A 22,200-nucleotide genomic window follows, 5' to 3' on the forward strand; every position below is an offset into this window, starting at 1 on the left:
AAGCCATAGTTAAGGTTAACTGTGATTTAGAATGACAGGAGAACTGGGCTACTGAGATTGTGAATTTAGGTTGCAAATTCTTTTTAGTTCTGTGTCTTATACTATTGAATCATATCATTGCAGGAATATAAAACTACTGAAAAGTAAGGAGAGAGAATTGATTTGTAGAAATATTGTTTAGGGTACTGATAATTTTGAAAAATTGCCCATTTGACCTATTTATTTATTTATTTCATTTGTACCCTGCCTTCCTTTTTTCATGAAACCCAAGGCGACTTACTATGGTTCCCAGGCGGCCTCCCATCCAGGCACTGACCAGACCTGACCTTGCTTAGCTTCAGCAGGGAACTGGCCATATTGCCTTCAGACCATAGCCTGGGAATAATTAATAAATAGTGAATAACTAGGCTTTATGTCTTGAATAAACATTGCTAGCATTCATTCTTGTTTTCTTTCTGTCACCAGCACTTTGACAAAGTGGTACTCTAGAGTAGTATTCCAGATGCCTCATCAAGAAATTGCAGATAGCCTGAAGGTCTGCTTGGTGGGTGCCTTGCAGAAATACCATGATGTAAGGAAATCGCTCATTCTTTTCTGGCAGGGACTAGAACCTACAAAGCATGTCCAGCCTAACAACTTCCTGTCCTGAAAAGACAAATTTCATTTTGCCAGTCCTAAGATGCCAATATGTGGGGGCTTTCTAGACTGCATTCCAGAGAACTTGCCTGTTTGCTTGTGCCATTTATATACTGCTTTTCAGGTTGTCCTAACAAAGCAGTTTATGTAACATTATTATAACATTAAGCGTCATTTTTTTTAAAGTTACAATAAAATGAGAGAGGCAGCTGTTCTCCATTCTCCTTGGGGCAAGATGGTTCTGCAGAGGTCCCTGTAGTGAAAGATAGAGGAGGGAGGGGCCACCACTAGGAGCTGAATGGTGACAGCTCACCCTGGCTGTTTCTTCTCTCCTTTCAGGGCAAGGTGGTTTGAAGTTCTCCCTACTTTTTCCATACAGTGTTTCAAATGCTGGGCGCTCTCCTTTCTGTCTAAGAGGCTCTTCCTTTTTGGAAGAGAAACTTTGCTGGGAGTTGGAATAGGAACAAGTTCCTTAGCAGGTTTCAGTCTTGGTCTGAGCAGCTGGTTCTGATTGCTTTTTATCTTCTGGAGATCAGGTAGAAGAAAAGAGAATATTCACTCTGTGGACATGGGGGGGGGAACTGCTGTGTTAGGACCACTGGACATTGATGAATAGAAAAAATGAAGAATGAGCTTTTCTGTGTGCATCTCCTTCTACTTGTTTCCTAGACAGTAGCCTAGCATGCATCCAGCTTTGTTTGGGCAGCTATTCTGTTGCCCTATTAGAGTTAGACTTTGGATTCCCTCCTCTGCAGTAGTGTAGTGGCAAATTCAGAAGTCCAGGGTCCCTTTATGAAAGTCACAGCCACGCCCCCTGTTTTTACTTCTGAGTTGAGAATGAGATCCTTGTTAATGCCTTATCCCACAACAACAGATGCTCCTAGGAGCCAATCAGTATGAAAGGGGGGAGGGTGTTAGCTACTGAGAAGAGTCTTCTCAGTGATTGACTTGTCTCCTTTCACTCTGATTGGCTCCAATCAGCAGGAAAGAACAAGGAAGCATATTAGAAAACTCTTCCCAGTTGTTAACACACTCCTCTTTCATGCTGATTGGCTCATAGGATGCTGGAGACATAGGGGCTCTGCTCAGACCCTGCTCCCAAAAAAGTAAAGAGTCTAAGACCACCCGAGTCCCTGGACAACTACACGCCTGCTCCTATGTCAGCAGTAACCAGCTCTAGAGAGCAAGTATGAGGTGTTTCCCAGTCCACCCCTCAGGCAAGTTTTTATTGTAAAATAATCTGCCTCTTGGTAGATGGAGTGGAGAGAACAACTGTCTGGTGAAGTGTCTGGTGACAGCACGTATAGGAAAGCCAATTCTTTATTTTATCTCATTCAGTGCAGTATAACTTTCTCTCTGTCCTCTGTCCACTTGCTTTCCAGTTCAGAATTGCATATCCAGGGTGCGGACTGCCCTGCACACTGGAATCAGGATAACTACCAATGGGAGAACCCATCTAACTTGTTTAATGGGCTTCTGGCTGATTGCAGCACTGCTGCTGGAGAATCCCACTTGTACATGAGGAGGAAAAGGTGGGACACAACCAGCCTTCACCTCACAAGTAATAAGGACTTACCTGGTTGTAGTGCTGTAAAGGGCCACTTGGCTTCCAAGCCCATTTCAGTGCTGCTGCTGCTGGGAAAAACCTACTTGCAAAGGGAAGGCTGATGGATGCTTCCACCCCTCCCTCTTGTGTGCCCCTAGCCCACTGCCATAGGGTAAGTGTTATATGTGAGGTGGAGACTGGTGGCTGCAGCAGTGCCTCTGCTGGGCACGCCAAGTGGTGGCAGGCACAGGGGGACCACTCAGGGTAGTCTGCCAAAGGTGTTCAAACATTGGAGCTGGAGCTGACAGTGAATTCTTAACTGCATGTAACATGGTTTGTTCACATTCGTCTTTCGTTATCTTTGTTTCTTCAGCTACTCCTTGTTGAAATTTGGATTGCAAATTTGAGGCAGGGAGCTGTTTGTCTTGCTAATATTTATTCTCTAGAATGTTGTTAGTGTTTGTTTTTTTCTTTTAAAAAAACGATGAAAGTTAGGAACATTGTTTAGACCTATTGTCCAGCAGAGATATTTAGTAACAACAGCAGAGTTTGAGAATAAACCAGCCCACCTTTCCCTCAGACATACAAGTTAGTTAAATAACTCCTTCTGCTGGGAGGAAGGGCGGGATATAAATCAAATAATAAATAAATAAATAAAATAACTCACAGTCTTCTTAGGTAAAAAGAGATAAAGAATGTTTACTCACAACCTTTCATATGTTCAGGAAACATAGGCTCTAGCTTAGATGAAAAGAATAGGAATCCAATAGTCTTTTGTGATGATGCTGTCAGGAAGAGCATCCGCCATGCTGCCTCTGCTAGAAGTTAAAAACCAATAATGGAGAATGTGCAGGAATCTTAATCCCCTCAGAAAGGGCAGAGGAAGAGAAAGTCTGGTAACCCCACCCTTTAGGAAGTTACATCATGGTAAATAGGTACATAGAGATATTCCCCAAATATCCCTTAGAGGGAACATCTCCCTTTTTACAGGGGAATATGCAAATTTGCTTATTCTTAGTGCCATGTAAACTATAATGAGAGCCACATTCTTTTTAACCAGAGTTCTGGTCACAGTAGTAACTTTCCACAATCTGCATACAGTACAGGTTACTTCTGCTGAGTTTTTTGGTGAAGTCAGCCATGACTCTGATTATCATGAATGATGGGAGAGAGATATAATAAATGAAGAGTATGTGTGTCTGTATATTGAAAACATCTGGAGCGCCCAGAGAAGATATTGACCTGAGTTATCCAAGTCTTTTTGTACATATTACAATCTCTTACCTTGCATGTATTCCTTTCGGCACCTGCTTAAAACTTTTTTCTTTAGACAAGCCTATCTAGACACATAGATGTTGATGTGCTTTAATCTTTTTAGTCTGCTACAGTTTTAATTGCTTTTAATTATGTTTTAATTACTTGTTTTTAACTGTTTTATTGTCAGTTTTAATGTTTTTTGTAAACTGCTTAGAAGTTTTTTACAATCAAGCAGTATATAAATTTTGTTAAATAAAAATATTTGTTCTATTGAAGGTCAACCACTGCCTCCCTGATAAGATCGTGTTTTACAGAGATGGTGTATCAGATAGCCAGCTGAAAATGGTAGAGAGCTATGAAATCCCACAGCTGCAGAAATGCTTTGAAGCTTTTGAGAATTATGACCCTAAAATGGTGGTGTTTGTGGTTCAAAAGAAGATCAGTGCTAACATATATTCTGCAGCCACGGATCACTTCACAACTCCTTCTCCTGGTACAGTGATAGACCATACAATCACCAGCCAAGATCAGTGAGTAAGAAACAATTCACATAGCTTGCTCTCTGTCCCTTGACATGCTGCTCTGCTCTTTCTGTAAGAAGAAGTCTGCTGCTTATAGGTGATGGATCTTGATCTCTGCATTGGCTACATTTGGCCATAGTTTAGTGCAATATGAATGAAATGCTGTGAGCCTTGGTTTTGCATGCTTCCTCCCAGGGAAGAGGTGGGAAGTTTTTATTTCCAGTCTTGGTTAACCATAGCTTGCTATGTCATTTGGACCAGGAACTGTGGTTAATCTTAACTACGGCTAGTTTCAGACCTTCAATAACTTGTTTGAAGTTTGCCATAGTTAATTAATGTTAACTAGAGTTGGTTGCTCCATATGACACAACAAACCATGGCTAAGCAAAAGCTTCTAGTCATGGTTATATGTGAAGAGGAGAGGGAGGAGCATGTGAGCCCAAGATTCACTGTGGCTTATTCATGCTCATTCATGTTGTGCTATAACATGATACATGAACATGGCCACTACCTGCTTTCCTCTCACTCTCTCAGATAAAAGGTCTGTATCAGGATCAATAATTGTTTGTCTCTGTCATCCTTCACTTTTCTCCATATGGCCTTTCTTGGTCAGGGTGCAGTTGTTTGCAACGGTGCAGTATGGTCACTGCCACCCCTTCTATGAGAGATGCAAGCATCTGGAGATCTATTACTCTCCTACCCTCACTTTCTGATAACTGAGCTCTCTAATGTCTCATACATCAGACTACTCAGGGTCCACAAAGGAGAAAACAGGGTAGGTTTGTGTATTGAACATATTCTGTGTAGTCGCAAACCCCACCCTCTACCTCCAGAGTAGGAGACTGTCCGGAGGATGCAGTCTTTATATTCTGGTCAGTGAATGGAGCTTAGGAAGCTGCTGGCTTCTCTCCATGGAGTGAGGAGGGGCAGCATTTGTAATATTCCAGAGCTTTCCAGGAGTTTCTAACAGGTCTGCACAGGTGCATTTCCATATCTGTGACTTTGACAAAATACTCACTTGTAGAAATAGGAGTAAGCCCCTCTGTTTCCTCGTATGTGAGGAATCAGGTCAGTCTCTCACTTGCTCACTGACTCCCTTGCACACTGTGTCTCTGAAAATGATATGGATAGTGGTTAGTGTTTTCTTTTTCACTCTTAGGGTGGATTTTTACTTGATGGCTCATCATGCTCGGCAAGGGTGTGGCATTCCAACTCACTATGTGTGTGTAAGAAATACTGCTAACCTCAGTCCTGATCACATGCAGAGGTGAGTGTATTTCATATTTTATGTGCAATCTCTAATCTTTCTTAGGGTTTTATCTATTGTTATTTTAGTTTGCATGTGAAATTGTTTTGAGCATGAGGAAAAGCAGTATATAAATATTTTAAATAATTGCTTCGTATACTGTAGTAATAGGGTGTTTTCATGTTTTATTATTACAAATGCCACACAGCTGCTTCAATTAGAGATGGTGGTCTGGAAAGGGTAAAGTGTTGAGTATGCTAAAGAATGGCTCCACAAATAGCCTCTTTCTGGAGGATTGGGATGTAATTGGCTTGCTGTGGGTGAGATATGCTTTGCAAGAGTGGGAGACCTTACACCAACTTTAATGTATTTTCAGCACCAGGCAAATGCCTTTTTTATTTTCTGCCACATTTTGCTGTGATTTTAGTTGCTGTAGCTCTAAGAGGATGATTTGATGGCTTTCTTTATATGATTGTGCCTGATACTATAAATCCCTACTCTGTTGTTGTTGTGTTGTTTTGGTGTTAAGAGATTTTTTTCTACATTTCCTGGTTGTTTTATTGTATTTGTGATTTTAATATAACTGTTTGTTGCCCAGAGAACTCTGATTATGGAATGGCTAATAAATGTAGCAAATAAATAAATAAAACAAGACTTGTAAGGAATTGCAGAATTAGGTTCTGGTCCTTTTGTTGCCCTAAACTGTCATTTTAGCAAAAGGCTATCACTGAGGCTCTTGCATTAATCTTCCTGCTTGAACAACAGGTACCTTGCCTGGCCCTCCAGTTTGCTGTTTCACATTCCTGTCAAACAGGGAAGGGATTTTTCTTTCTAGTTCTGGACCTACCTTTTAAAATGGCCAGTGGCTTTCACTGAGCATTTTTTGCACAAGTCTGTGAGTGGGCAAGCACTTTTATTCATATTTCCCCTTTCTCCTGCGTACCTTTTCTCTCTGCCTCACTTTGGCTGAGACCCTTGCCAAGCCATTTCCAGCAACACCTTTCTTGTTTTGGATTTGAACAAGAAGGCAGCACACTAGTTGCATCTGGTGTGCTCGCCTTCCCCCTGTACCTATGAATATTGGAGAACACATTTGATGGCAATGGAGCAGTATTTTATGAAGTTGCTGTGGCCATGATCTGAGGTTCTTTGCCCCATGATGAAGCAGCTGATGTTGCTGAACTGAATAGCGTTAAATATGGAAAAGCTCCAATGTAAAGGTCTCCAGAATATTGTGAATAATTACAATATTGCATCAAGTACCTTCCAAGTAAAGTGCTCAACATAGCACCTAAAGCACAACCTCTGATATAATTAGTGGAGTTTGTGTTTGTCTGACAACTGTTTGGGTTTCTCCATTATTATTATTATTATTATTATTATTATTATTATTATTATTATTATTATTATTGCCTTTCTTTTCATGATTGAAACCCAAGGTGGCTTACATATGGTTCCCAGGTGTCTGCCATCCAGGCACTGACCAGACCTGACCCTGCTTAGCTTCAGCAGGGAGCTGGCCACATGTGCCTTCAGACCATAGCCTGGGACCCCAGTATTACTATTATCCCCAGTATGAGACTATTTTATTTTTCCCTTCCCATTTCTTTTTATGTTTCTTGTTAATAATTATAAGCAGAACCCTCTAGCTTTTAATTCCATGTGTATTTTCTTATCAGGGGCTTTACCAGCAGGATCGTAATTAAAGGTCAAGCTACAAGAAAGAGATTTCATAACATCCCTTGTAGGACAAGTGGAAAACACAAGTTTCCAAAGAGTAAGACCAGGAATTCCAATAAAAAGAAAAAAATATTTATTTTTCTTCCCCCCCCCTTTTTTTTTTTTTTTAAATAGGTTGACTTTCAAACTTTGCCACATGTATTGGAATTGGCCAGGAACCATCCGGGTGCCAGCTCCTTGCAAGTATGCCCACAAGTTGGCCTTTCTTTCAGGGCAAGTTCTACATCATGAACCAGCAATTCAGCTCAGTGAGAAGCTCTTCTTCCTATAGCTCCTCCTACCAGCTGACTTCAAGAGAACATGGAAGGAGGCAGTCCCTCCAAGGCAGACATGAGGAGGATGTCTTCTCCTGAATCACCTTGTGCTTACTGTTGGACACCATGTGCCACCCTTGGACCCACGCCACAAATGTGGGCTCTGCAACAACAGTTACCATCCCACAGGCCTATACATGTTTGTTTCGAAGCAAACACCCAAGCATTCCTCAAATCTCACCAGTTTGTGACAAGCAATAAATGGTAACCTCATTTCAGCATAATAGCTAATGGCTGGCAGCTTTTCAATTTTATTTTATTTTATTTTATGAATACTGCCTGGGATTTTCAGTTCTGTGTGGAGTGTTGTGCATATTCAGTTGATACGTCTTCTCTTCTGCCCTCTCTCCAAATTCAGAAGCAAACCTGAGTCATGTTTTCAGTTTCTAGTGGTTATAATACTGGAAAGCTTTAAAGAAAAAAAACCCACAAACATTTCCCAAGTATCTAAAGATCTTTCAGTTGATTATTTAAGGGTTTTTTATGGTTATATACTTTTATTTTTGTACTATCATGTTCTTAAAAAGCAAATCTTTATCTTTTTATCTCTTTTTGTTAAAGGTAGCAATTACCTTGTTAGGCTGGAATAAAAACAACACTTATTTTTCTCTTGCTGAATTATTGCGTTTTTACAAGGTGCTCTGCATTGATGTAGATTGTGCTTTGTTTAGCATATAGCTAAGTATCTCAAATACGGAATATTTTTGATGAGATTTATGTTTCATTGCCAAAGACCCTGGGTATTCATATTTTCTGTGGGGGCCAGCATGGTTTCAGCAAGCCTGTCAGGTTGAAGGTGGGCTAAATATTCAAGCAAAGAAATTACAAATCTGCATTAGTTGGCTAACTTTTAACAACCAGTAAATTTATTTGTTACAGGAGGGGGCAGTAAAGTGCCAAAAATATTGGGCAAATCACTGGTTAGAAAACAACTCTGTAGCATATAATATGCATGTAGTCATTCATCAGAAAGCTTGAGCTCCCCCTACTCACAGGTAGGCAGTAGTTTAAAACTATCCCCCCCCTTCAGCCAGCAGAAAGCATGCTTTCAGTGAAAGAGGATACATGGACACAGTTTGTAACCCAGCTCCAGAAATATCAGATATGATCATCTTGCTGTGCTTAATGTGCCTACTATCTGTAAATCATGTGGCTACATGCTCAGTGTTAATATAAGAGGTTCTTACTACCCAGCCTTCCAATCAGGTATGGCAACCAAGAGTGTCAGACCATGGGGCTTAGCTCTCCAAAGGATTGTCATGTGGAGCTAAGCCCCCATGCTTGTTAAGCCTTGTAAGCATGATCCTCTTGTGTTTGGTATCTACAAACCATTGTGCTTCTCTCTGTGCCCCCCCATCCAAAAATGGGGGACATGGCCTGGCTATGTGATGGCTTCCTCACATCTTATAAAGACTGGGAGAAGAATTAACAGCACAAAGGGGTGCCTAGCTACAGCCTGCACATTCTCCTCATTCCATTATTGCCTGTTGCAGTCAGTCTATCATGACCTAGCTTGGGGAATGTATACAGAGAATGGACAAATCAAATAATTGTTCATTATGGTCAAAGACTAGCATTCAAGAACAGAATAAAATACATTATTCATTATATAATACAGAATAAAATTAAGTAAATAAGATAATACTCACTAATAGGCAAAAAAGGTTGCAGTTTAAGAACATACCTGTAGCCAACATATTTCTATCAAACTTAAAAAGCAGGAAAATAGGGCAGCTCTAGTGAATGCATGAGGGGAGCAGGAGACCTGGCCTCCTCTGTGAGATACTGTACTGCCCTACAAATTTGTCAAAATGCAAACATAATTTAGGTTGGTCTTTCACAGTCCAATCCAATTCCTGTGTAATTCGGAAAAATTTGGTAACTTGCCTCTGATCATATGGTGAGTGGTGACCATACCTGCCATCTCCAAAGATGGGGAATTACATTTTTATATGTTTGTTGGTGTTCTTCTTACTTTGCTTCTTTCCTGTGTTACTACTGTTTCTACAGAGAATCTAACCTAGAAAATTATATTTCCCTCATTATTCATCCTAGAAATCTGTCTCAAATTTATTTTTATTAATCTCAACGCCTTTTTATTGGTCAATGTCATATGATGGTGAAGACAGCCTTTTGTGTTTCAAACTGGAGGTTATGCTCTATTTCTATTTTGGCTGCATTAACAGTTGAATCTGAAACTGCAGTTTGATGTAAAATCAGACTGATTACAATATGTTGTTACTTAAGCAATGACTCAAGCTGTTGGAAAAAACAAACTTGGCCTGCCCAAGATGCATGTTTTCAGCCTGCTATACTTAAACTACTCCACTTAAGGAAAGGTGGGCATGGTCAGTTGAAAACATAGAGCACACCTAGAACTTTGCTAGAATATATTTCACCTCCCACTATTTTATCTTGTAGAAAATTGAGACAGTCCTCATGTCCATTGGAAACTATTCTGCAGAACAGTCAGTGCCATTATTCCATAATTGTTTTTGGAACTTTTGTTTAGTGTTTCAAAGTGTTGCTGTACTTCACATATTCACAGAAACAAAAGAAAATGATTTACTATAGGAAACCTCACTAAAATTGCAAAGTAAATCAAACATTTAAAGTGACTATCTGAACTATATCATCTGTTTTAGTATTGTTGCTTCCTCCCTGCTAAAAGATCAGCACAGCACATGTCTTGTTTCTGTTATTTGGGCTGATTGCAGGTGTTCCCACCACTCACCATATGCTCAGAGGCACATGTTACCAAATTCTTCCAAGCTACACAGGAAGTGGATTGGACTGTGAAAGTCCAACCCAAATGGTGTTTGCATTTCTAGGGCAGTCCAATATCTCAGAGAGGAGGTCATGTCTCCTGCTCCCCTGGTGCATTCACTATAGCTGCCCAATTTCCCTGTTTTTTAAAGTTTGATTTTGAAGGCACATAACAATATTTACCCTGCATTCAACCGGAGAGGGGGAGAGGCAAAAGGGAGGGAGGAGGAGGGCAAGTCTGATAATTTGCATGCTTATTGAGTTCAGTGGGATTTACTCCAGTGCAATCATGCTTAGGATAGGTGAAATCGACCTGGGGAAGGGCAGGGAGGGTGGGGGAGGGGAGGAGATTGGATGGGTGGGTGGGCAGGCACTGGGCAGAGGGGGAAGTCCCTTTCCAAAAGGAAAACATAGTGAACAGTATCATTCTTTTTCAGCGTTTCCCCCAGCTTTTTATTCTACAGCAGGTACATGTAGTTTCCACCCAAATTTAAACCAAAGCTGTCCCTGGCCACATTCACACCAGACCTTTATTCCATTTTAGACAGTCATGGCTTCCCCCAAAGAATCCTGGGAAGTGTAGTTAGTGAAGGGTGCTGAGAGTTGTTAGGAAATGCCCTGTTGTCCTCACAAACTTCAATCAGAGCGGCTGGCTGTTAAACCACTCTGGCCTCTGGAGCTCTCTCAGGGGAATAGGAGTCTCCTCTCAGCACCCTTCACAAACTACACTTCCCAGGAGTCTGGGGGAAGCCATGATTGTCTCAAGTGAAATAAAGTCTGGTGTGGGTGTGGTCCCCTGATTAGCCTAGCCAAGCAGTTGTGAGTCTGGGTTTTAGAACACTGACAGTTGGCTCTTACTGAGCATGCCCGGGCTTATCATTGACTTCAGTGCTAAATTTCTTAAATTAATTAAAAATGAGCTAGGCATTTTTTTAACTTTTAAACTGCAAAAGATGGTCAGAGTATGGGGCAAGGTCAGTAATAGGATTACAGATACTCTGTGAACATGGCTGATTTTTAATTAATTTCAACAAATTATGAGAACTCTGACAGAAAAAAGTCCACCAGGGGTCTGGTTTTTTCTCTCTCTTTTTACACTTTGAACTCTCAAGTTTCTCTGACTGTTTTGTTTATTGCCATGAAAATTTAGAGGTTGTTAAGCAAGTGTTTCTGAGTTCAGGACTATACGTTTTGTAAGGCTTTGTTTTGAAATGAGCTTATGGGAAGCATCCAAATGGCATGGGGGTATTTTCAATTTAACATTGCAGAATGCAAAAAATCCATGTTGGCTATAGTATACAGCCACTATCGTCACTGTGTAATAGAATAATAGAGCGGCTAAAACTACTTCTTGACAGATTTTACATGCTAAAGCACAAAATTTAGCTACACAGAGAATTAGCTGTGTTTTGATCGGAGAGAGATAAGGAGACAAAATGCATCTGATCGTCCTGGTGATTTAAATATGAGGGGTTCAGTAAAATTTTTGCATAGATCTCCATAGCAGAGACAATACAAGAGAACATGGGCGCCAATCCAAACTCTCCAGAGCCACAGGGACACCTGTGATCATAGTAAGGTGTTTTTTTTTTTTGTATCTTCTCTCCAAAACTGATGAAGGAAGAACATTAAGGTGCACCAGTGGAAAAGCTCTATGATGCTTTTGGACCAAGAGCACTGGTAGGTAGTTTGCTGTTTTATTGAGCTGGAGGGCTCTGTTGGTTAGAAAATAGTTGAGGGGGGGAATATTCTCTTCCAACACTCAAGGAATGAGAAAGTCTATTTACCCTGTTGCTGAAAACCTTTCTGGTGTTACAGCTGCAGCAATCTCCATCTCTTTCCTCCTCCTCCTGTTCCCCAGAGAAGAAAGTGGTGTTATTGCAGTCCCTTGCTTTGATTCCAAAAAGGTAGCCAGTCACACACTGAATATATGCAAATAGTTCCCCCTCCCCATTGTTAAATATAGCATTGGGAGTAGAGACATGTGAACATCCCTTGAGAAATGTTATTAGCCAGAAGAATTTCATTAAGACTTTCTCAAAATGTTTCTGTTGAGAAGCATTTTTCTATTTTGGCAAAATTTGGTAACGGTCTTACAATGTTGACTCTTTCTATGGCTACTCATTAAAATACCTCTTTTGTCTGCCTTTGAAATTCTCCTGATGTTAATCAGAAAGCTGAATGATAAGGGTATCGAACATACTTACACTATTTAACCTTTTGCATAGCTATAGCCTATAAAACATTGAGGATTTCACTTCTTCAGATGATACCTGTTGCTGAAAGGTTGCGTGTGTACTTTGTGTTCATGGATCAACCATTTCTCTTCTAAAGCCTTGCATATAAAGAGGCAGGCAGGGCACTGTGTAGCACTCCCATATGTAATGTCCTGCTGCAAGAGGATCCATGGCTGGGTTTTGGTTGGAGCCAGCTTTGATAGGGGCTTCATGGTGTGAGCCTCAGCGCAGAAAACTGAATATTGTTTCCTCATCTAGATAGCAATGATGGACAGCTCCTTCACTATACATAATACGTTGCTAAATACTTTGCAGCAAGGTTGCTACCCAGAATGGAAACTACATTACCGTACCCGTTCCACCTGGCTTCTTTGCTGAGCCAGGGCTTTTGGTATCGCTTTAAAAGAGGCTAGTTTCTTGCGCTGAAAAAGTGGAGAGGGAGTGTTTTTGTTTACCAAAGGTAAGAAATCAAACCCAAGTTTATAGCTTTTCCTGAACAAGAATTTATTTCTCTAGTTTCTTAGATCCTGGTATCTAGAAAACAAGAATTCATCACTCGGTTAACTTTCTAGTTTGGTTAATAATTTACCCTTTTTACCTACATTAATATACTACTGATAGTGCCTTATCACACTTTATTGCCCAATCCTACCACAACCTGTGAACTTTGATCAGGCTTGCTAAAATATAATAAATAGCAGATGCAGATCTTTTTGAGTATTTTTGCAGGAGAGAGCTGTCAGAATTTGGAGACAGTGATGACCCCTAGCTATAAGAGGAGAAGGCTGATAGAAGCGGAAAGTTAATGGAAAGAGTAATTTAAAAAATGAAATGGTGGCAGAGGTAACAGTTGGCTGAAGGCTCACATTAGGTGTGCAGAGACTCTTTGGAGATCTGATGTGGGGTAGTAGATTTTCTACATTTGGAGCAGTGCCTGCTATTTGCCAATACTCTGGGAGGAAGTGCAGGATATACATTCAATAAATTAAATTAAATATTTATGTTCTGCTTGCAGATTTGTAAATAAAGTAGATATTACCAAAGTCTCTTAAGTCTTCAGTGCTCTCTGGTCCATAGGAAACAAAACCCAGCAGTACTGCCCATAGAACTTTTTACGTCTTAGAGAAGTTGGGAGTAATGTAACATAGTATGCCTGTCAGGTATATATGGAAAGTCATGCTTAGCTTTATTTTCTTACAGGAAGTTTAAGGCTGGTGGTAGATTAAATCTAGTCCTAATATCTTTCAGTGCAAAAAAGTATTTGGGGTAGGAGAATTTGGGAAGCTATCGAGATGCATGCACACTCCATTGGCCTTTTGAAACTCCCCCCCCCTGAGATTTCCAGATATATCTTGGTGCAGTGTCCAAGATAGGTAGGAAATCCCCCCCCAACAGAACTAATTAACACTGGGTACAGTCCAACAGGAAGTTCTCCTTTGCAAATCCTGTTCAAATGAGTAGGAGTTGTGCAGTCTCAATGCATGGATGAGACGATGGTGTCGGGAGGAGGGGTTTGGATTTGTTAGGCACTGGGGAACATTTTGGGACAAGCCGGGCCTGTACAAAAGGGATGGGCTCCACTTGAACCAGAGTGCTGGCACTTAAAAAGGTGGCAGAGCAGCTTTTAGACTGACTGAGGGGGGAAACCCGACAGGAGCTGAGGAAGGTCCGGTTCGGAATAAACCTCCCCCCTGGGATAAAGACCAAAGAAATGAAATTTTAAAAGCGGTAGGCCTAGAAGTAAGCATTGTGAGAGCAGGGGCACAGGACATCAATTCAGAAGGGCAAAATTACCACAGGCCAAACCAAAAGTGCCAAAGACACTTGAAGAGAGACACTGCTTACAAGTGTCTGTACGCTAATGCTAGGAGCCTCCGAACCAAGATGGGAGAACTGGAGTGCTTGGTCTTAGAGGAGAGCATTGATATAGTGAGCATAACGGAGACCTGGTGGAATGGAGAAAACCAGTGGGATACGGTTATCGCTGGATATAAACTATATCGGAAGGACAGGGAAGGACATATTGGTGGCGGTGTTGCTTTATACATGAAAGAAGGCATTGAATCCAGCAAGCTCGAAGCCCCAAAAGAGGTGGACTCCACAGAATCACTGTGGGTGGTGATACCATGCCCCAGGAGTGATTTAATACTGGGAACGATCTATCGTCCCCCTGATCAAAAGGCTCAGGGAGACCTTGAGATGAAATATGAAATTGAGGAAGCATCCAAACTAGGAAATGTGGTAGTAATGGGTGACTTCAACTACCCGGACATAGACTGGCCGCATATGTGTTCCAGTCACGACAAAGAAGCAAAATTTCTAGATATTCTAAATGACTATGCCCTAGACCAGTTGGTCATGGAACCGACCAGAGGAACGGCAACCCTGGACTTAATCCTCAGTGGGGACCGGGACCTGGTGTGAGATGTAAGTGTTGTTGAACTGATTGGGAGCAGTGACCATAGTGCTATTAAATTAAACATAAATTAAACGTAAATGGCCAATTGCCAAGAAAATCCAACACGGTCACATTTGACTTCAAAAGAGGAAACTTCACAAAAATGAGGGGATTGGTAAAAAGAAAGCTGAAAAACAAAGTCCAGAGGGTCACATCACTCGAAAATACTTGGAAGAAGTTTAAAAACACCATATTAGAAGCTCAACTGGAGTGCATACTGCAGATCAGAAAAGGTACCACCAGGGCCAAGAAGATGCCAGCATGGTTAATGAGCAAAGTCAAGGAAGCTCTTAGAGGCAAAAAGTCTTCCTTCAGAAAATGGAAGTCTTGTCCGAATGAAGAAAATAAAAAGGAACACAAACTCTGGCAAAAGAAATGCAAGAAGTCAATAAGGGATGCTAAAAAAGAATTTGAGGAGCACATTGCTAAGAACATAAAAACCAACAACAAAAAATTCTATAAATGCATTCAAAGCAGGAGACCATCTAGGGAGGTGATTGGACCCTTGGATGATAAGGGAGTCAAAGGTGTACTAAAGCATGATAAGGAGATTGCGGAGAAGCTAAATGAATTTTTTGCATCTGTCTTTACAGTGGAAGATATAGGGCAGATCCCTGAACTAACATTTGCAGGATGGGATTCTGAGGAACTGAGGCAAATAGTGGTAACAAGAGAGGAGGTTCTAGGCTTAATAGACAATATAAAAACTGACAAATCACCAGGCCCAGATGGCATCCACCCAAGAGTTCTCAAAGAACTCAAATGTGAAATTGCTGATCTGCTAACTAAAATATGTAACTTGTCCCTCAGGTCCTCTTCCGTGCCTGAGGACTGGAAAGTGGCAAATGTAACGCCAATCTTCAAAAAGGGATCCAGGGGGGATCCTGGAAATTACAGGCCAGTTAGCTTAACTTCTGTCCCTGGAAAACTGGTAGAAAGTATTATTAAAGCTAGATTAACTAAGCACATAGAAGAACAAGGTTTGCTGAAGCAGAGCCAGCATGGCTTCTGCAAGGGAAAGTCTTGTCTCAGTAACCTATTAGAATTCTTTGAGAGTGTCAACAAGCATATAGATAGAGGTGATCCAGTGGACGTAGTGTACTTAGACTTTCAAAAGGTTTTTGACAAGGTACCTCACCAAAGACTTCTGAGGAAGCTTAGCAGTCATGGAATAAGAGGAGAGGTCCTCTTGCGGATAAGGAATTGGTTAAGAAGCAGAAAGCAGAGAGTAGGAATAAATGGACAGTTCTCCCAACGGAGGTCTGTAGAAAGTGGAGTCCCTCAAGGATCAGTATAGAGTTGGAAAAGGTTCAGAAGAGGGCAACCAGAATGATCAAGGGGATGGAGCGACTCCCTTATGAGGAAAGGTTGCAGCATTTGGGGCTTTTTAATTTAGAGAAAAGGCGGGTCAGAGGAGACATGATAGAAGTGTATAAAATTATGCATGGCATTGAGAAAGTGGATAGAGAAAAGTTTTTCTCCCTCTCATAATACTAGAACTCGTGGACATTCAAAGAAGCTGAATGTTGGAAGATTCGGGACAGACAAAAGGAAGTACTTCTTTACTAAGCGCATAGTTAAACTATGGAATTTGCTCCCACAAGATGCAGTAATGGCCACCAGCTTGGATGGCTTTAAACGAAGATTAGACAAATTCATGGAGGACAGGGCTATCAATGGCTACTAGCCGTGATGGCTGTGCTGTGCCACCCTAGTCAGAGGCAGCATGCTTCTGAAAACCAGTTGCCGGAAGCCTCAGGAGGGGAGAGTGTTCTTGCAGTCAGGTCCTGCTTGCGGGCTTCCCCCAGGCACCTGGTTGGCCACTGTGAGAACAGGATGCTGGACTAGATGGGCCACTGGCCTGATCCGGCAGGCTCTTCTTATGTTCTTAAAAGCACTACTGTTACTTTCAGTGTAAATTGTGGGAGAAAAACAAGAGCCTGCTGGATCTGGTCAATGGCCCGTTTAGTCCAAGCATCCTGTTCTCACAGTGGCCAACCAGTTGTCTTTGGGAAGCTCAAAAGCAGGACCTGAACACAACAGCACTCTAACCACATTTGGTTCCCAGCAACTGGTTTTCAGGGGCATACTGCCTCTTGACAGCGGAGGTAGAACACAACCAGTAGCTAGTAGCTGTTAATAGCCTTATGCTCCATGTTTTTGTCTAACCCTCTTTTAAAGCCTTCCAAGTTGGTGGCCATCACTGCCTCTGGGAGTGAATTCCATAGTTTAACTATGTGCTGTGCAAAGATGTACTTTCTTTTGTCTGCCCTGAATCTTCCAAGATTCAGCTTCATTGGGTATTCCTGAGTTCTAGTGTGAAGAGTGAGAGAGAAAATCATTTCTCTGTTGGCTTTCTCCACACCATGCATTTTATACACCTCTATCATGTCCCTTCTTGCTTCTCTTTTCTCTAAACTAAAAAGCCTGAAATGTTGTCATCATTCCTTATAGGGGAGTGGCTCCATCCCCTTGATCATTTGGTTGCCCGTTTCTGAACCTTTGCCAGCTCCAAAGTATCCTTTATGAGGTGAGGCAAACTTCCTGTTTCCCACCCTGCTGCTTTTCATCTCCATCTGAGACAGCTGTTTTCACCTTACTTCATGGGCTATGGCTGAACTGTAGAGAACTTTGCATGCACAAAAGACTGGGTTCAGCCCACAGTATCCCCAGTTAAAGCAACTTTGGTAGCAGGGCTGGAGAAGGAAAATCTTCACCAGAGACCTTGAAGAACTGCCAGTCAGAACGGATGGTAATGTGCTGGGTGGACCAATGGGGTAAGGTAGCTTCATATTGTGGCCACCTTTGTCAGTATGAATGGCTTAATATAGTACTTCCAATAAGGGCCTTCTTAAATCCCAAGGGTTTTAAACACTGAGCTGTATGCCATTCATAAATATCTATCAAAAGATCAGATTGTTTTCTGAGTTGTATTCCTATCATAAATAACAGTTGGTCTAGTGTTTTGTCAGATTTCTGATATTTGTATACCAGACTTTTTTAATTTTTGCAGTTTTCAACATACTTTACTTGTCCATCTTTGCAAACAAAACTTGAATATTCACACACAATTTGGCCTGCTAAGAATCTGTTTTTAAAGATACAAACTGAAATGTCTCTAGCATCCAAAATTCTAGAGTGAATTCTTGAACTACCTAGATCAGGGATGATGATGATGATGATGAAAATTTATATTCCGCCCTTCCTTCCAGTAGGATGGCCAAATGGTAAGTACATCCCCTGGAAAAGGGCTTCCCAGGAGCACCTAGCTCAGAACCTTTGTGGAAAACAGAATGGACCCTTTGTCTGTTATATCAGGGCTCTTCTGCCAGAGCACATAAACTCCATACTTGTGAAGCTAATGGCTACCAATTTTATTATAGACTTTATTATTATAGAGGCTGACCAACTTTGAGGGGATCAGACCACATCTCCCAAACTAGTGTCTACACCAGGGGTGAGGATCCTCAGGCCAGAGAGCACTCCATGCCTCTATTTGGTCCTTAGGACTCTCCCCAGCTGGTCTTTCTTCATAGCCTGAGTGTTTTCACCTGGCTAGAATGTGTCCTTGAACTCCGCTGATGCCTCTTGCTTGTATGGATGGAGGATGGAGAGGGGTGTGTGAGTGTAGAAAGTAGGCTACTGTACAAAGGTAACGTTTGCATTTATTGCTTTGCCCACTTTTGCTCCTGGCCATATCAACCACTGGCAATATGGCTCTCTGAAGGTTGCCCAGAAGGGAATGTGGCTCTTGGGCTAAAAAGTGTTCCCCATCTCTGATTTAGACCAATATTTCACAGCCTTCTGTTCCCTGGGGGTTACATACTTTTTCCATGCAATAAAATTCATAGTCACAATTGACTCTTAAAGATGAAAAGGCTCAATTTTTAGTTTGTGCAATTTATCTCTCCACAGTGAACCCCAGCCATTTTGTTTCTGTGTGAGTCACATTCCTAATTAGAAAGACAACTCTAGAGTGCTAAATCAGGCAGAGACAAAACAGGTATCCTACTATGAGCAGGGATTCTTTGGGATCACATTTTTTAAACTATTTAAAATTAAAATTAAAATTTTTTTCTCTTGGCAGACACCTTAGGAATTATGGTCTAGAGGACCTTTCTGGCCACCATAAAACTGGACCAGCCCTGAAAGAGTTGAGATGTTGCTTTTCTGGCTCATAAATTAAAGGAAATTTCACCAGTCTCTTTTGTCATTCACTGAGATTCTGTTTAGTTTATTTTAAAAAAATATTACAGGCAAAACTTTTTTCAAATAGAGAGGATATTTATCTTGAAACAAGTTAATCTAAAATTAGCCTCTTTCCATATATATATAAATCCCTATCCAGCACATAATATGCCATGTTGACTTTGCTCTTCAGTAATAAGGGAAAAGGTAAATTGGCAGAGAATATGCCATTAGTAGTAGTGAGTCCTGGGCATTGGTACAGTAGGTGATGCTAGTATTAATTCACTTTCATAAGTGCTGGCTGCTCTTGTGAATGCCATTGTGTGTGCAGGTTTCAAAATTTTAACTTAAGGAATCCGTGTATGGGGGCTCACTCAGGGCAGAATGGTGAAGATGACTGGTCTTGAGATGCTCCACTTCCTCCTGATAAAGTATCCATACCCTGTTTTGATCAGGATGGGGCCAGGGCTAGAGAGCATCTGCCCAGGTTTGGTCCTTGGCAACTATAGTTAAAGGATATCTGGTTGCTGGCTAGTTAAAGGATCTCCAGTTCCTGGACTGGCTAACTACCTGGGACCACAGAGATTTTTGCTTGTCAGAACAGACAGTACTGGGTTATGTGGACAAATGGTCTGACTCAGGAGTTTTCCCAGTTGTCCCTGGCTTTCTCTTTCCAGGCCCATTCTATTCCAGGTATGCCTGGCAATGGGTTGCAAAGTTATCTTGTGTCCTTGCTGGAATTTTTGATGTTGCAGCAGTTGGTGATGACATATGGCCAAGCCTCACTGGCTCTGTTGCACCATCCTTATGGTGTTTTATGGGGAACATCAGAAACTGCCTTCCACCAGGTTACCTGTCCCGCTAACCCAGTATTGTTTACTTTTCTTGACTGGCAATGACTTTCCCAGATGTCAGACAGAGGTCTTTCCCATCAATTGTTATCTGATCCTTTTTAACTGGAGATACCAGGAGTTGAAATCGCATGAAAACTGCATGCCCTACTCTACTCTGAACATGATCTAATGGGTTTTTTCAGAACATTGGATCTTAAAAGCGAGATATAGGTATTCTTGGGTTAGTCTAGGACCTAGGAATGAATTATTGAAGAAAAATTTGTTTCCTGGTTAGAGGAAGCTTTAGGGTTGAGGGGCTTTCTGTCAAGTGGATGTCAATGAGGCTGCCGTATCCATTATGCAAGCACTGATGGGAGAACAACAAGAACAGAGTGTGTTTAGATTATGTTGAACAAGGAGTGTGAAAAAGGCACCTGGCCCAGTGTTCCTGCCTGGATGCAACTTGATCTTTACCCTTCCTGTAGTGAAATCCATTGATAATGCTCACTTTCCCTGGCTTTCCTCTGTCAAGAGACTGTGGAGCCTAAATTGCTGATACCGAAGAGGCAGTGTAACACAGTGGCTCAGAGTGCCTTCAAACCCTGCTTCAACTATGAGATCACTGGTTGATCTTTAAACAAGCAGCTCTTCTCTCAGCATCCCCCTACCCCTGTGTACAGCAGTGCTATGTAATTATACAGTCATGAGAGTTGCTGTATACTATAGCCAGCGTGAATTTTTCACATTCCGCAATGTTAAATTGAAAATACCCCCCATGCCATCTGGATGCTTCCCATAAGCTCATTTCAGAACAAAGATTTATAGTCCTGAACTCAGAAACGCTTGCTTAACAACCCTCTACATTTTCATGGTGATACACAGAACAGTCGGAGAGAATAGAGTTCAAAGTCTAAAAAGAGGGGGGGAAACCCAGACCCCTTTTGGACGTTTTTCTGTCAGAGTTCTCACAATCTGTTGAAATTCATTAAAAATCAGCCATGTTCACTGAGTACCTGTAATCCTATTACTGACCTTGCCCCATACTCTGACCTTCATCTTCTGCAGTTTAAAAGTTTTAAAAATCCCTAGCTGGCTTTTAATTAATTTAAGAAATTTTGCATTGAACTGAATGAGTGTTGGGCATGCTCAGTAAGAACCAACTGTTTTAAAACCCAGACTCACAGCTGCTTTGCTTGGCTTGGCTAATCAGGGGGCCACACCCACACCAGACTTTATTTCACTTGAGACATTCATGGCTCCCCCCATAGAATCCTGGAAAGTATTGTTTGTGAAGGGTGCTGAGAGGAGACTCCTATTGCCCTGACAGACTCCAGTGGCTGGAGTGGTTTAACAGTCAGCCACTCTGATTGAAGGTCTGTGAGGGAAACAGGGCATCTCCTAGCAACTCTCAGCACCCTTCACAAAGATTCTTTGAGAAGCCATGACTGTCCAAAGTGAAATAAAGGCCTGCTGTGGATGTGGCCAGGGCCAGCTTTGATTTAAATTTGTGTGGGAGGCTATATGTGCCTGCTGTAGAATAAAAAGGTGGTGGAAACCCTGAAAAGCAATGATACTGTTCACAATGTTTTCCTTTTGGAAAGGAAAGGGGCTTCCCCTCTGCCCAGTGCCCACCCACCCAATCTCCTAAGAACATAAGAAGAACCTGCTGGATCAGGCCAGTGGCCCATCTAGTCCAGCATCCTGTTCTCACAGTGGCCAACTAGGTGCCTGGGGGAAGCCCGCAAGCAGGACCTGACTGCAAGAACACTCTCCCCTCTTGAGGCTTCCGGCAACTGGTTTTCAGAAGCATGCTGCCTCTGACTAGGGTGGCAGAGCACAGCCATCATGGCTAGTAGCCATTGATAGCCCTGTCCTCCATGAATTTGTCTAATCTTCGTTTAAAGCCATCCAAGCTGGTGGCCATTACTGCATCTTGTGGGAGCAAATTCCATAGTTTAACTATGCGCTGAGTAAAGAAGTACTTCCTTTTGTCCGTCCTGAATCTTCCAACATTCAGCTTCTTTGAATGTCCATGAGTTCTAGTATTATGAGAGAGGGAGAAGAACTTTTCTCTATCCACTTTCTCAATACCATGCATAATTTTATACACTTCTATCATGTCTCCTCTGACCCGCCTTTTCTCTAAACTAAAAAGCCCCAAATGCTGCAACCTTTCCTCATAAGGGAGTCACTCCATCCCCTTGATCATTCTGGTTGCCCTCTTCTGAACCTTTTCCAACTCTATAATATCCTTTTTGAGATGAGGCGACCAGAACTGTACACAGTATTCCAAATGCGGCCGCACCATAGATTTATACAACGGCGTTATGATATCAGCTGTTTTATTTTCAGTACCTTTCCTAATTATCCCTAGCATGGAATTTGCCTTTTTCACAGCTGCCGCACACTGGGTTGACATCTTCATCTCCTCCCCTTCCCCTCCCCCTCCTCCTCCTCC

General features: G+C 41.8%; 2 protein-coding genes and 1 long non-coding RNA gene across 17 annotated transcripts in view; 2 read left to right on the forward strand and 1 right to left on the reverse strand.

Annotated features, from left to right (window-relative positions):
• The window catches only part of PIWIL2 (piwi like RNA-mediated gene silencing 2), a 65,460-nt gene extending 57,609 nt beyond the window's left edge, over positions 1–7,851 (forward strand). For 12 of the 14 annotated variants that reach the window (XM_061593307.1, XM_061593306.1, XM_061593313.1 and 9 more), the window contains 4 exons: positions 466–571; positions 3,716–3,969; positions 5,120–5,227; positions 7,061–7,851. In XM_061593307.1, the coding sequence (XP_061449291.1) occupies positions 466–571; positions 3,716–3,969; positions 5,120–5,227; positions 7,061–7,217 (625 nt within the window). In that variant the 3' untranslated portion in view covers positions 7,218–7,851. Of the gene's footprint in view, positions 1–465; positions 572–3,715; positions 3,970–5,119; positions 5,228–7,060 lie in introns of those variants that run through there. The other 2 variants (XM_061593314.1, XM_061593316.1) reach the window with 2 other exon arrangements.
• Positions 2,917–11,875, reverse strand: LOC133368723 (uncharacterized). The gene is made up of 3 exons (XR_009758747.1): positions 11,814–11,875; positions 4,979–5,072; positions 2,917–3,000 (listed from the first exon to the last, which is right to left on the reverse strand). It is a non-coding gene; the product is annotated as an uncharacterized LOC133368723 (long non-coding RNA).
• Positions 11,876–12,598: 723 nt separating this feature from the next.
• SLC39A14 (solute carrier family 39 member 14) overlaps positions 12,599–22,200 on the forward strand; it is a 114,668-nt gene continuing 105,066 nt past the window's right edge. The window contains exon 1 of one of the 2 annotated variants that reach the window (XM_061593321.1): positions 12,599–12,723. The gene's annotated coding sequence lies outside the window, so the exon portion shown is untranslated. The remainder of the gene's footprint in view (positions 12,724–22,200) is intronic. The other variant, XM_061593319.1, reaches the window with a different exon arrangement.

Source organism: Rhineura floridana, chromosome 12 (assembly GCF_030035675.1).
Source record: "Rhineura floridana isolate rRhiFlo1 chromosome 12, rRhiFlo1.hap2, whole genome shotgun sequence".
Lineage (NCBI taxonomy): Eukaryota > Metazoa > Chordata > Lepidosauria > Squamata > Rhineuridae > Rhineura > Rhineura floridana.